The 12,991-nt window shown below is 43.6% G+C and overlaps 1 protein-coding gene across 1 annotated transcript in view; it reads left to right on the top strand.

Moving 5' to 3' along the window:
* The window catches only part of LOC106610333 (TBC domain-containing protein kinase-like protein), a 66,214-nt gene that overhangs the window by 493 nt on the left and 52,730 nt on the right, over positions 1-12,991 (top strand). Inside the window, exons 2-11 of the mRNA XM_045716467.2 lie at positions 188-444; positions 6,259-6,331; positions 7,229-7,343; positions 7,543-7,616; positions 10,270-10,411; positions 10,610-10,670; positions 10,776-10,837; positions 11,316-11,377; positions 11,710-11,858; positions 12,214-12,355. Coding sequence (XP_045572423.2) covers positions 252-444; positions 6,259-6,331; positions 7,229-7,343; positions 7,543-7,616; positions 10,270-10,411; positions 10,610-10,670; positions 10,776-10,837; positions 11,316-11,377; positions 11,710-11,858; positions 12,214-12,355 — 1,073 coding nt within the window. The 5' untranslated portion in view covers positions 188-251. The remainder of the gene's footprint in view (positions 1-187; positions 445-6,258; positions 6,332-7,228; positions 7,344-7,542; positions 7,617-10,269; positions 10,412-10,609; positions 10,671-10,775; positions 10,838-11,315; positions 11,378-11,709; positions 11,859-12,213; positions 12,356-12,991) is intronic.

Here is a 12,991-nt window from a genome sequence, read left to right as displayed (position 1 = left end):
TGGTCACCATTCTTTTGTGTTATATCTGAAATTATTTCTGCGTTTAAAAGCTGTGATATAACTTGTATTTTAGCTACATTGCACCTGTTGTGTTTAGATATAGTTTCAAATTAAAATGAGTGTTTGTAAACATGAACCAAACTGTTAATTTGTTTCCCTGCCTCTAATGTCTCTGTGTTTTCCATAGGGTGTGTCGGTTGGTGGAGCTGTCAACTGTGAGTCTGAAGTGGACACTGGAGCAGTGAGCAGTCATGAGGCCACTGAGAGACGCCCAGCTAGGGGCCTTCACCTTCTTTGCCTCGGCTCTCCCCCACGATGTGTGCGGGAGCAACGGCCTCCCCCTCACCCCCAACTCCATCAAGATCCTGGGCCGCTTCCAGCTGCTCAAGACCATTACCCACCCCAGGCTCTGCCAGTACGTAGACATCTCCAGAGGGAAGCATGGTAGGACTATGCATCTCTGTCTGTTTGTCAATGGGTATTTTGGGTCCTATTCTTGATACAGTGAAAATACATCACTCCCTCAACCTACCTTCCTTGGAGTAAAAGTGATCTGAATGCACAGAATACACCATTGGTAAAGCACTGATATAGCACTTAAATAGGCCTAACTGGAATGGTGAAAGATCAAATCAAATTTTAATGCGAGCGTAGATGTTAATGCGAGTGTCGCAAAATGCTTGTACTTCTAGTTCCGACAGTGCAGTAATATCTAACAAGTAATCAATCAATTCCCCAACAACTACCTAATACACACATCTAAAGGGGTGAATGAGAACATGTGCATATAAATATATGGATGAGCGATGGCCAAGCGGCATAGGCAAGGTGCAATAGATGGTATAAAATACAGTATATACATATGATATGAGTAATGTAAGATATGTAAACATTATTAAAGTGGCATTGTTTAAAGTGACTAGTGATCCATTTATTAAAGTGGCCAGTGATTGGGTCTCAATGTAGGCAGCAGCCTCTTGAGTTGGTGATTGCTGTTTAGCAGTCTGATGGCCTTGAGATAGAAGCTGTTTTTCAGTCTCTCGGTCCCAGCTTTGATGCACCTGTACTGACCTCGCCTTCTGGATGGTAGCGGTGTGAACAGGCAGTGGCATGGTGGTTGTTGTCCTTGATGATCTTTTTGACCTTCCAGTGACATTGGGTGCTGTAGGTGTCATGGAGGGCAGGTAGTGTGCCCCCGGTAATGCGTTGTGCAGACCGCAACACCCTCTGGAGAGCCTTGCGGTTGAGGGCGGTGCAGTTGCTGTACCAGGCTGTGATACAGCCCAACAGGATGCTCTCAATTGTGCATCTGTAAAAGTTTGAGTGTTTTGGGTGACAAGCCAAACTTCTTCAGCCTCCTGAGGTTGAAGAGGCGCTGTTGATCCTTCTTCACCAAACTGTCTTGTGTGGGTGGACCATTTCAGTTTGTCTGTGATGTGTACGCCCAGGAACTTGTGGATAGGGTGGATAGGGGGGTGCTCCCTCTGCTGTTTCCTTAAGTCCACGATCATCTCCTTTGTTTTGTTGACATTGAGTGAGAGGTTGTTTTCCTGACACCACACTCCGAGTGCCCTCGCCTCCTCCCTGTAGGCTGTCTAGTCATTGTTGGTAATCAAGCCCACTACTGTTGTGTCGTCTGCAAACTTGATGATTGAGTTGGAGGAGTGCATGGCCACGCAGTTGTGAGTGAAGAGGGAGTACAGGGAGGGGCTGAGCACGCCCCCTTGTGGGGCCCCAATGTTGAGGGTCAGTGAAGTGGAGATGTTGTTTCCTACCTTTTACCATACGTCAGAAAGTCAAGGACCCAATTGCACAGGGCAGGGTTGAGACCCAGGGCCTCGGGCTTGATGATGAGCTTGGAGGGAACTATGGTGTTGAATGCTGTGCTGTAGTCAATGAACAGCATTCTTACATAGGTATTCCTCTTGTCCAGATGGGATAGGGCAGTGTGATGGCGATTGCATCGTCTGTGGACCTGTTGGGGCGGTATGCAAACTGAAGTGGGTCTAGTGTGGCCGGTAAGATGGAGGTGATATGATCCTTGAATTGTCTCTCAAAGCACTTCATGATGACAGAAGTGAGTGCTACAGGGCAGTGGTCATTTAGTTCAGTTATCTTTGCCTTCTTGGGTACAGGAACAATGGTGGCCCTCTTGAAGCATGTGGGGACAACAGACTGGGATAAGGATTGATTGAATATGTCTGTAAACACACCAGCCAGCTGGTCTGCGCATGCTCTGAGGACGCGGTTTGGAATGCCGTCTGGGCCAGCAGCCTTGCGAGGGTTAACACGTTTAAATGTTTTACTCACGTCAGCCACGGAGAAGGAGGGGGGTTGGGGGCGCAGTCCTTGTTAGCGGGCCGTGATGGTGGCACTATATTATCCTCAAAGCGGGCAAAGAAGGTGTTTAGTTTGTCTGGAAGCTTGACGTCGGTGTCCGTATCGTGGCTGGTTTTCTTTTTCTAGTCTGTGATTTCCTGTAGACCCTGCCAAATGTTTCTTGTGTCTGAGCCGTTGAATTGCAACTCCACTTTGTCCCTGTACCAGCATTTCACTTGTTTGATTTCCTTGCAGAGGGAATAACTACACTGTTTCTATTCAGCCATTTTCCCAGACCTCTTTCCATGGCTAAATGCGGTGGTTCGCAAATTCAGTTTTGCGACAATGCCGCCAAGGAAAGTGAGAAGAATAACAGTACCACATTGAAGCTGCCCAGCAACACCCGTTGGGGTGGTGTTGTCATCATGTTTGACAGTCTCCTAGAGTGGAAGGAGTCTCTCCAAGAAATGGCCATATCATAGTCTGCCGATATGGACAGCCCCATCAAGAGGATCCTCCTGGATGATGTATTTTGGGAGAGGGTGGTAAGCAGCCTGAAACGCCAGAAACCTATAGCAGTAGCCATTGCACGGATTGAGGGAGACAGTGCCATCCTGTCTGATGTTCTGATGCTTGCAGATGTAAGAGAAGAAATGTGTACTGCCCTGCCCACTTCACTGTTGCTCCAAGCAGAGGAAACTGCAGTTCTGAAATACATCAAAAAGCGTGAAGACTTCTGCCTGGTGCCCTTACACGCAGCAGCGTACATGTTGGACCCCAAGTATGCTGGCAAGAGCATCCTGTCTGGTGCAGAGATCAACAAAGCCTATGGAGTCATCACTACCATGTCTCGCTACCTTGGCCTGGATGAGGGCAAGGTTCTTGGCAGTCTGATGAAGTACACTTCCAAGCAAGGGCTTTTGGATGGAGATGCAATATGGCAGTCTTGTCAACATATCTCATCAACCACCTGGTGGAGGGGACTTTGTGGTTCTGAGGCTCTTTCCTCTATTGCCTCCATCATCCAAATCCCACCAACATCAGCCGCCTCAGAGCGCAGCTCGTCCTTGTTTGGGAACACCCACACACACACACCAAAGCACGCAACAGGCTGACCAATACAGGCTGACCAGGTTGAAAAAGTGGTGGCCATCCGGGCAGATTTGAGGCTTTTTGAGCCTGACAACGAGCCATCCTCATCAAGGTTGGAAAGTGACAGTGAAAATGAGGCCTCAGTCTGATGTTCAAGAGGTGGACATTGAGGAGGTCCAGGGAGAAGACATGGAAGCCTGAGATGAAGACAACCAAAGCTTTAGTTTCTAGAGTATCATTTTTCAGTTGTATGTTGAAAACATTTTTGGGAGATGCGATGGATCATTGGGGATCATTCAATATTCCCTTTTGTTGTTCAGTGGACTCTTCACATGTGAAGAGTCAACTCATTTAATTCAAGTTCAATTCGAAACTAAATTGTTTACGAATTTATTTTGGAAGAATTTAATCATTTGCAATTATGTCTACTTATGATAAGGTAAAAGGTTTATGTTTCTGTCTCCATATGATATGGTAAATATATCCAATGCAAAAAATAATCGACATTTATATGATATTAATATTAATTTGCATATATTTCCGTTAATTCCCACAAAGTTTCCACTTCTGAATATTCCCCAAAATGTGCAACCCTACTCAGGATATATGGTTTACATAGAGTAAACAGTGAAGTTCCTTGAGGGCCGTCTTGTTGTCTGCTTGAGGAGGAATGTACACAGTTGTGACGATAACTGACGAGAATTCTCTTGGGAGGTAATGTGTCCGGCATTTGATTGTAAGGAATTCTAGGTCGGGTGAGCAGAAGGACTTGAGTTCCTGTATGTTGTTATGATTACACCATGAGTTGTAAATCGTGAAGCATACACCCCCGCCCTTCCTCTTCCTAGAGAGGTGTTTATCTCTGTCGGCAAGATGCGATGTTTCCGTGAAACAGAGAATGTTACGATCTCTGATGTCTCTCTGGAAGGCAACCCTTGCTCGAATTTCATCTATCTTGTTGTTAAGAGACTGGACATTGGCGAGTAGTATACTCGGGAGCTGTGGGCGATGTGCCCGTCTACGGAGCCTGACCAGGAGGCCGCTCCGTCTGTCCCTTCTGCGGCGCCGTTGTTTTGGATCGGCTTTTTGGATTAGATCCATTGTCCTGGGTGGTGGTCCAAACAGAGGATCCGCTTTGGGAAAGTCGTATTCCTGGTCGTAATGTTGGTAAGTTGACGTCGCTTTTATATCCAATAGTTATTCCCGGATGTATGTAATAAGAGGTCATTGATGACTGCCTTCCTGGGGTAACAATGTTAGAAATAATACAAAAACTAAATACTGCATAGTTTCCTAAGGACTCGAAGCGAGGCGACCATCTCTGTCGGGGCCATCTTGAGTGACTTTGTAGTTGAATCCTTGTTTTCCTCTATTCGACTGTATCTGGCTTTCAGTGATTGTGAAGATGGGAAGAATACATGGAAAATCGGGTATCCTAGTATCGCAATACTGGTATTGTTACAACACTCCACTTCCAGAAATATCCTAGTATTGGGAGAGTGGGACGGAGAGTGAAACTAAAGAGGACTAGGGGAGATTGGTACTGACGTGACAGACCGACAGAAGCTTTTAAATCCTATCCCTTTCCCTTTGGCATCTACTACTGTATATGACTGGTGTTCTATTAATATCAACTAAAATGTTATTCATCATACGCTTCGTAAACAACAGGTGTAGACTAACAGTGAAATGCTTACTTACGGTGTGCATTCAGAAGGAAGAGGGAACAGTGTGCATTCAGTGTATTCCAACAGAGCCTTGACCTTCCCTTTCTATTTGGAAAAACACCTAATAATCTTGTGTATTGTTGTGTGAAAAGAGGCTGTTCATATTGACTTCATTGCGGTCATACCCATAAGTTTACACGTTGACTTGTACCCCAGTTTGTCATTTACAGTTGAGAAACTTCATCACAGGTTATACCTCCTCTGTTTTTGAGTAGTGTTTTCTGTTTCATCCGAGTCACTGTAAAATAACTGAATGTGTTTGGCAAACTCCAACTGCACAATCTAACTTGTTTGGCTTTTGTTTGCTACGCATATTACCACAAGAATGTGTTTTATTAAAAGTCTCAACAAAAACCGGAAATCATCCCAAATCCACATTATGCAGATTTTATTGGACACATTAATGATTTTTGGCCAAAGTATACACAGTACTGTCATTATGGACTTCCTGAGTAGTTAAAAGCTTACATTAGCCTGCTTTGTTTCCTCCTTTTATATGCCCAGATGTTTTATAGTCACGGCTAGATGCTTATGTCAAATTGCTGTCTAAAGTATATATTTTTTGTGCATTTTAGCTAACCCTAACCCTTTTCCTAACCATTACCTAATTCTCCAAACTGCTGCGAAAGTTCTCCTAACCTGCTAAGAAAAGTCAATTCTGACATGAGCTGTATTCCATTTAGTCAAAACCATGTTTTAAGGTCCTGACCGCTGAACCTTTTGTTGTCAGATTTTGTAGATAACATTTTGTTTTTCCATTTATTGTGTGGGCTGGGTGGATGGGAAGTTCTAAAGGACCGAGTACAGCTTTAAAGCTTTGTAGTTGCATATGTGGGTTATCACAACACATGGCGCTAGCGTTTCATTTAGAAGATTCTTCTTGGCTATGTTTAACCAATCATGTTGTGGCTAAACCTTTAACTTAAAGGCACACTCACTCCTTCATCGGAAAAACAACAAAATGACAGCCTTGCTGGGGGAAAAAAATGGAGACCAAGCAGCAGACCGTAAAACAGATGTTTTGAAATCACATATTAAACTAATAAATGAATAAAATGCCAGGGCTGACCAATGTCATATTGATCTACCATTTCACACCTTTTCTTCTTCCTTCTTCCAGAACGACTTGTTGTTGTAACGGAACACTACGAAAGCAGTCTAAATGATTTCCAGAAACAGGTTCAAACTGTCAGGTAAGATTTCAAGTTTTTTATCAGTTCCACTGGGCTGATCAACTGGCGGGCTGAATTGGGCCCGGCTGTTATTTTATTTAGGCCCCTAAGTTTTTTTATATAAAAAGGAAGTGTTATTTTATTTAGTATTTTTATTGTTGGACATAAAAAGACTAAAAACACCAGCAAATCAGCTCCAAGTGATTTTAATTTTGGAAATCTGTTCCGGAGTATTCCCACACGTTTATAGAGAGATACTGTATATGTGATCGTATACAACTGCAAGCAAGGTTTGAAATGGCTGTTTTAGACAAATATTATATCTGTTTAGGATACTTGCGGTCAATTTGCAGTCTACAAATTATTTGTTATTATGCACTGTCCACCGAAATGCTTTCTTGCAGGTTCCTTCTCGACAAGGCAACAACAATAAGAAATAGTATAATACCCGAAGGCACTATATCTATATAGTACAATATTTACACAATATGAAGACTATATATAGATATAGTATATTATCATTGTGCTATGTTATTGAATGTTAGGAGGACTCAGTTCTATATCTCTGTCAGTAGAATGACCATGGTTTAGCTGAACAAAGAAGAATGGCTTCATTACATCAGGACTAGGCTATGCACTACCCTTGCCATCTACTGGTTGACACCGATAATAACACAAACCTCTTCCATCTAAAACACTTACCGAATGAACTCCTCAACTCTACAGACCCGGCAGGGAGAAAATGACTACATATTTAGTACATACAATGACCTGTTGTAGCTTTGTTGGCTGGAAAACAAAGACGCTCTGAGTAACATACATAACTCTTTTTCAAGCCAAACACCACAGGTCCTAAAGCTACGCCCAAGTTTTATAATGTGTATATAATATTTCTCAGGACTTGTCTGTCTGTTACAGCCCAGAGAGGGTTCTCCAGATAGCCTATGAGGCCTTGGAGGGACTAGAGTTTATGAACAAACATGGGATGGTTCACAGAGCCCTCAATGCACAGAATGTCCTCATGGATGGCAAGGTAGGTTACCTCCCTTCCCTATCAGTTGGGGTCTAATGGAAAGGCTTTTAACGCCGTTTGCCATTGTCATCTAGCCTGGTTAAACCTGTGCTCTCGTTTAAACAGGCTAATTGTCATCACGTTATTGATGCATTATTGATTTATCATAAGGCCATCAATACATTGAACATTGTCATATGTAACATTTGTTTCTTTGTAGGGCAAGGTGAAGCTGGCTAAGTTTGGGCTCTATTACATGACAGACCATGGGGCGGATGTGGACTTTCCTATTGGGTAAGTCCTGTTCACATCTAACCTCCCATGTACAACGAATGTGTCGATAGATGTGAAAAGCTATTACATTGTGACTGACATTAGATTAGGCAGTGAAAACACAATTATTTTACATTCTAGTCATTTAGCAGACGCTCTTAGAGCAACATACAGGAGTGAGTGCATACATTGCTGCCCCGTGGGAATTGAACCCATAACTCTGGCCTGCAAGCGCCATGCTCTACCAATTAATCTATAAGGGTTAAAAGCAATACATGTTCCACTGTCATATAGAGATAACTATGATAAACGATGATGTGATAATGGAAGATTTTAACCTTGAACGTCTGGAACTTGTAGAACTGTGCATCTTCTGATAATGGAAGATTTTAACCTTGAACGTCTGGAACTTGTAGTACTGTGCATCTTCTGATAATGGAAGATTTTAACCTTGAACGTCTGGAACTTGTAGAACTGTGCATCTTCTGATAATGGAAGATTTTAACCTTGAACGTCTGGAACTTGTAGTACTGTGCATCTTCTGATAATGGAAGATTTTAACCTTGAACGTCTGGAACTTGTAGAACTGTGCATCTTCTGATAATGGAAGATTTTAACCTTGAACGTCTGGAACTTGTAGAACTGTGCATCTTCTGATAATGGAAGATTTTAACCTTGAACGTCTGGAACTTGTAGAACTGTGCATCTTCTGATAATGGAGGTCATAGGTCCCTCTGTGAACACAACACAGTATTTCATTGCTGTTAGTGAAATAGAATGCATTACTGTGACATGCATGCGTAATGGTCAATCTATTGTTTATCAAATCACATTTTGTCACTTGCGCCGAATACAACAGGTGTTGTACAGTGAAATGCTTACTTACAAGCCCTTAACCAACAATGCAGTTTTAAGGAAATCCCTAAAAAAGTAAGAGCTAAGAATAAGAAATAATTCAAGAGCAGCAGCAAATAACAATAGTGGAGCTATATACAGGGGGTACCGGTACAATGTGCTGGGCGTTATTAAAGTGGCTATGCATTTGGGGGGGGGGCAAGCAGGCAATGCATATATTATGGGTAGCCATTTGGGTAGCCATTTGATTAGCTTTTCAGGAGTCTTATGGCTTGGGGGTAGAAGCTGTTTAGAAGCCTCTTGGACCTAGACTTGGCGCTCTGGTACCACTTGCCGTGCGGTAGCAGAGAGAACAGTCTATGACTTGGGTGGCTGGAGTCTGACAATTTTTAGGGCCTTCCTCTGACCCTGCCTGGTATAGAGGTCCTGGATGACAGGAAGCTTGGCCCCGGTGATGTACTGGGACGTACGCACTACCCTCTGTAGTGCCTTGCGGTTGGAGGCCGAGCAGTTGCCATACCAGGCAGTGATGCAACCTGTCAGGATGCTCTCGATGGTGCAGCTGTAAAACCTTTTGAGGATCTGGGGGCCCATGCCAAATCTTTTCAGTTTCCTGTGGGGAAATAGGTTTTGTCGTGCCCTCTTCACGACTGTCTTTGTGTGCTTGGACCATGTTAGTTTGTTGGTGATGTGGACGCCAAGGAACTTGAAGCTCTCAACCTGCTCCACTGCAGCCCTGTCGATGATAATGGGGCCATGCTCGGTCCTCCTTTTCTTGTAGTCCACAATCATCTCCTTTGTCTTGATTGCGTTGATGGACCACACGGTCAGATCTCTGACCTCCTCCCTATAGTCTGTCTCATCGTTGTCAGTGGTCAGGCCAACCACTTGTGTCATCAGCAAACTTAATGATGGTGTTGGAGTCGTGCCTGGCCATGCAGTCATGAGTGAACAGGGAGTACAGAGCACTGCTGAGGGGCCCCCGTGTTGAGGATCAGTGTGGCAGATGTGTTGTTGCGTACCCTTACCACCCGGGGGCTGCCCGTCAGGAAGTCCAGGATCCAGTTGCAGAGGGAGGTATTTAGTCCCAGGATCCTTAGCTTAGTGATGAGCTTTGAGGGCACTATGGTGTTGAACGCTGCGCTGTAGTCAATGAATAGCATTCTCACATAGGTGTTCCTTTTGTCCAGGTGGGAAAGGGCAGTGTGGAGTGCAATAGAGATTGCATCATCTGTGGATCTGTTGGTGCGGTATGCAAATTGGACTGGGTCTAGAGTTTCTGGGATAGTGGTGTTGATGTGACCCATGACCAGCCATTATGATATCCAGGTTTTGGATATTAAAGTAATCCATTGTTTCAAGTACTGTAATAGATATCTGAAGTCTTATCCAAAACCCAAAGGCCCTCACGTTTTAGAAAGTCTTTGTGGGTAATAGCCTGTTGTTGAATGGGGGAATGATTGTGTGTGTTCGCCGCTGCCTCTGATGTCCTGTGTTATCTAGTCTCCAAGTAAAACATCTGGTTTGAAGATGAAATGAGCTTTATCTGTCTAGTGTTTACGGAGATTCCTTGATATGAAGCAATGTACTGTACATGCATCATTTAAACAATGACTTCAACGAAACAGGAAGTACCTGGAATATTTAGGTAGATTAATCATCAAAGTCTGTTCATTGTCAAATGTTGTTGCAAACAAATCTGTTGCAAACAGGTTTCATTGAATTTAATTCAAGACAACCTCAACGCTGTCAAGTTTTCTATGCCTTGCAGGGTATTCAATTGACCTTTGACCCTCTCTCTGACTATCTCTGTCCACAGGTACCCATCCTATCTGGCTCCAGAGGTCATCGCCCAGGGCTCAGTCCACTCTCGTGACCCCTCCCAGGGGGAGAACCCTCTTCCCTCGGGGCCCAAGACAGACGTGTGGTCCCTGGGAGTCCTGCTCTTTGAGCTGTGTGCAGTAAGCTCTCTTACACCACCATGTCTTGACCTAATGATTGATTGGTTGATTGAGCTGTCAATCAAAAGTCAGGACTGTCATTGACAGATGTTATGACAGTGTTATATAGCCATTGAACTGAGGGTTCAAGTAAAGTGTGATATTGTGGTTAGGAGGAAGTCATTCTGTCCTCATGTACTATCAACCTTTTATTCACAGGGTAGAAGACTACTGCAGAACATTGAAATAAGCGAGAGATTGAAATTCATCATCACCTTGGGTAAGTGAACGTGTTGCCTTGTCCGTCAGCCTGGTGAGCCACAGATTGGTTATGATGGGGTTGTTCATTGTTTATGGCATGGTGGTCTGTGTTTGTTGTTCTCAGGTTGCATTGACGACATAGTCACAGTCCTTGCAGAGGAGCACGGATGTTTGGATGCGATTAGGGTGAGTTTGAAATCAATCACAAGTCACTATTTATTACACTGGCCCGCTAAAACCACTCTAAGAAAGGTTGATTGTCCTAGAATTCCTAGTTTGCCTAATGTGTAGATTGCCTAATGTGTGGTAAAGTCATGTTTTCTGATGTTGTAGATAAGACTACTCCTTGTTATACTGTTTTGTTGATCCAGAGGCAAATGTGATTGTAAATGACTACAATTCATCAAATACCTAAACAATGCCCTGTAACTTGTAACCACTAGCTGTGTGTGTTTGTGCGCGCATCTGTTTGCGTGTATATGTGTGCTAATGAAATTCATATGCCCTCCATTTGCCAAAGTGTTTCCCTTGTAAAAAGGCTTTTAACATTTCTCAGGCTATTTTATTTCTTTAGGATGCTGAAAAGCCATAAAAGCAGAGGGAGATTGGGGCTGTGGGTCTGGATTGTAGCATAACTAATGTGATTGTCAACGTTCTGTTACAGGAGCTGCCTGAGAACGTCCTAACATTATTAAGGAAATGCCTGACCTTCCTGCCCTCCAGAAGGTAACTCGACCAGAGATGTTTTATATCATGTGGATTGGACTCTGTTGTGTTGGCTATCATTTCCTGTTGGGAGGCCCATTCTCCATGCCTTCTCCACGTACTTTTGTCATGCAGCTGAGCTATGTGCAGGGTAAAAACAGGGTAATAACGGGGTAATAACAGGGAAAGTGATCAAAAACATGCCCAAATGAGAACATGGTACGTTTAGAGAGAACATTTGAGAACACTTCCCATAACATTTTTGTCGTGAAATCTGAACCTTTGATGAAGTGCGTCTATGTTTTTGATGCATGTTCAAAAAGTTTGACATTTCACTCTGTGCTTCCATCCAGACCCACCCCTGCAGAGCTGCTGGTTGACCCAGTGTTTGAGGGCGTGTCGTGTCTCTACGCCCCGTTCCAGCAGCCCGTCGGGCTGTTCTCCTCCTCCCTGCGCTGTGCCCACCTGGAGCTACCAGAGGACATCAGCCAGCTCTGCAAAGGTCAGAGTGCACACATGCATGCCCTGACATGGGCACACACACGCATGGGCACACACACACACGAGCAAGCACACACTTACGGACGCACATACATTATAAATATAAATTGTTGTTTACCATCGTAGACCTGGCTCTATGGATAAAGGATACATCTCAGATGACCACATTTTACCATGTAGAGGACCACAGTGTATCATCCTTGATGCTTAGTGTGGGATTTAATGGAACCCAGGAATCCCTGGAAAACAGTGGCAATTGTTATCGATTGGACTATCCTGCATAAAATGACATTAATTGAAATGGGACTGATTTGAATGTATTAGACAGTTAAATCAATCTGTCAATCATGCCCCAGATGATGATGATGAGGAGTACCTGGGGGAGAGGGCCATAGACGAGGTGTACCACCTGTGGTGTTTGGCGGGAGGAGACCTGGAGAAGGAACTGACCAACAAGGAGATCATCCAGTCCAAGCCTCCCGTCTGCACCCTGCCCAAGTACTGTACAACACACCCTTTCTACCTAGTGGACTCTTTCAGATAATGTAGTTATACACAGCATGTCTTTCTACTGTTCTGTTTCAGATAATGTAGTTATATACAGCATGTCTTTCTGTCGTAGATAATGTAGTTATATACAGCTTGTCTTTCTACTGTCTTAAGCTGTATATAACTGCATTATCAAAGACAGTAGAAAGACAAGCTGTATATAACTACATTATCTGTCTTTCTACTGTCTCAGATGATGTAGTTATATACAGCATGTCTTTCTACTGTCTGCAGATGATGTAGTTATATACAGCATGTCTTTCTACTGTCTCAGATGATGTAGTTATATACAGCATGTCTTTCTACTGTCGTCAGATGATGTAGTTATATACAGCATGTCTTTCTACTGTCTGCAGATGATGTAGTTATATACAGCATGTCTTTCTACTGTCGTCAGATGATGTAGTTATATACAGCATGTCTTTCTACTGTCTCAGATGATGTAGTTATATACATCATGCCTTTCCCCTCAAAGCACAAAGTTAGAATAATGTTTACATCTGAATTAGTTCTCCCGAGTGACACAATAGTCTAAGGCACTGCATCTCAGTGCTAGAGACGTCATTACAGACACCCTGGTTGGAA

The sequence above is a fragment of the Salmo salar genome, chromosome 04, assembly GCF_965601325.2.
Source record: "Salmo salar chromosome 04, fSalSal1, whole genome shotgun sequence".
Lineage (NCBI taxonomy): Eukaryota > Metazoa > Chordata > Actinopteri > Salmoniformes > Salmonidae > Salmo > Salmo salar.
This window is presented reverse-complemented; position numbering and strand designations above follow the sequence as displayed.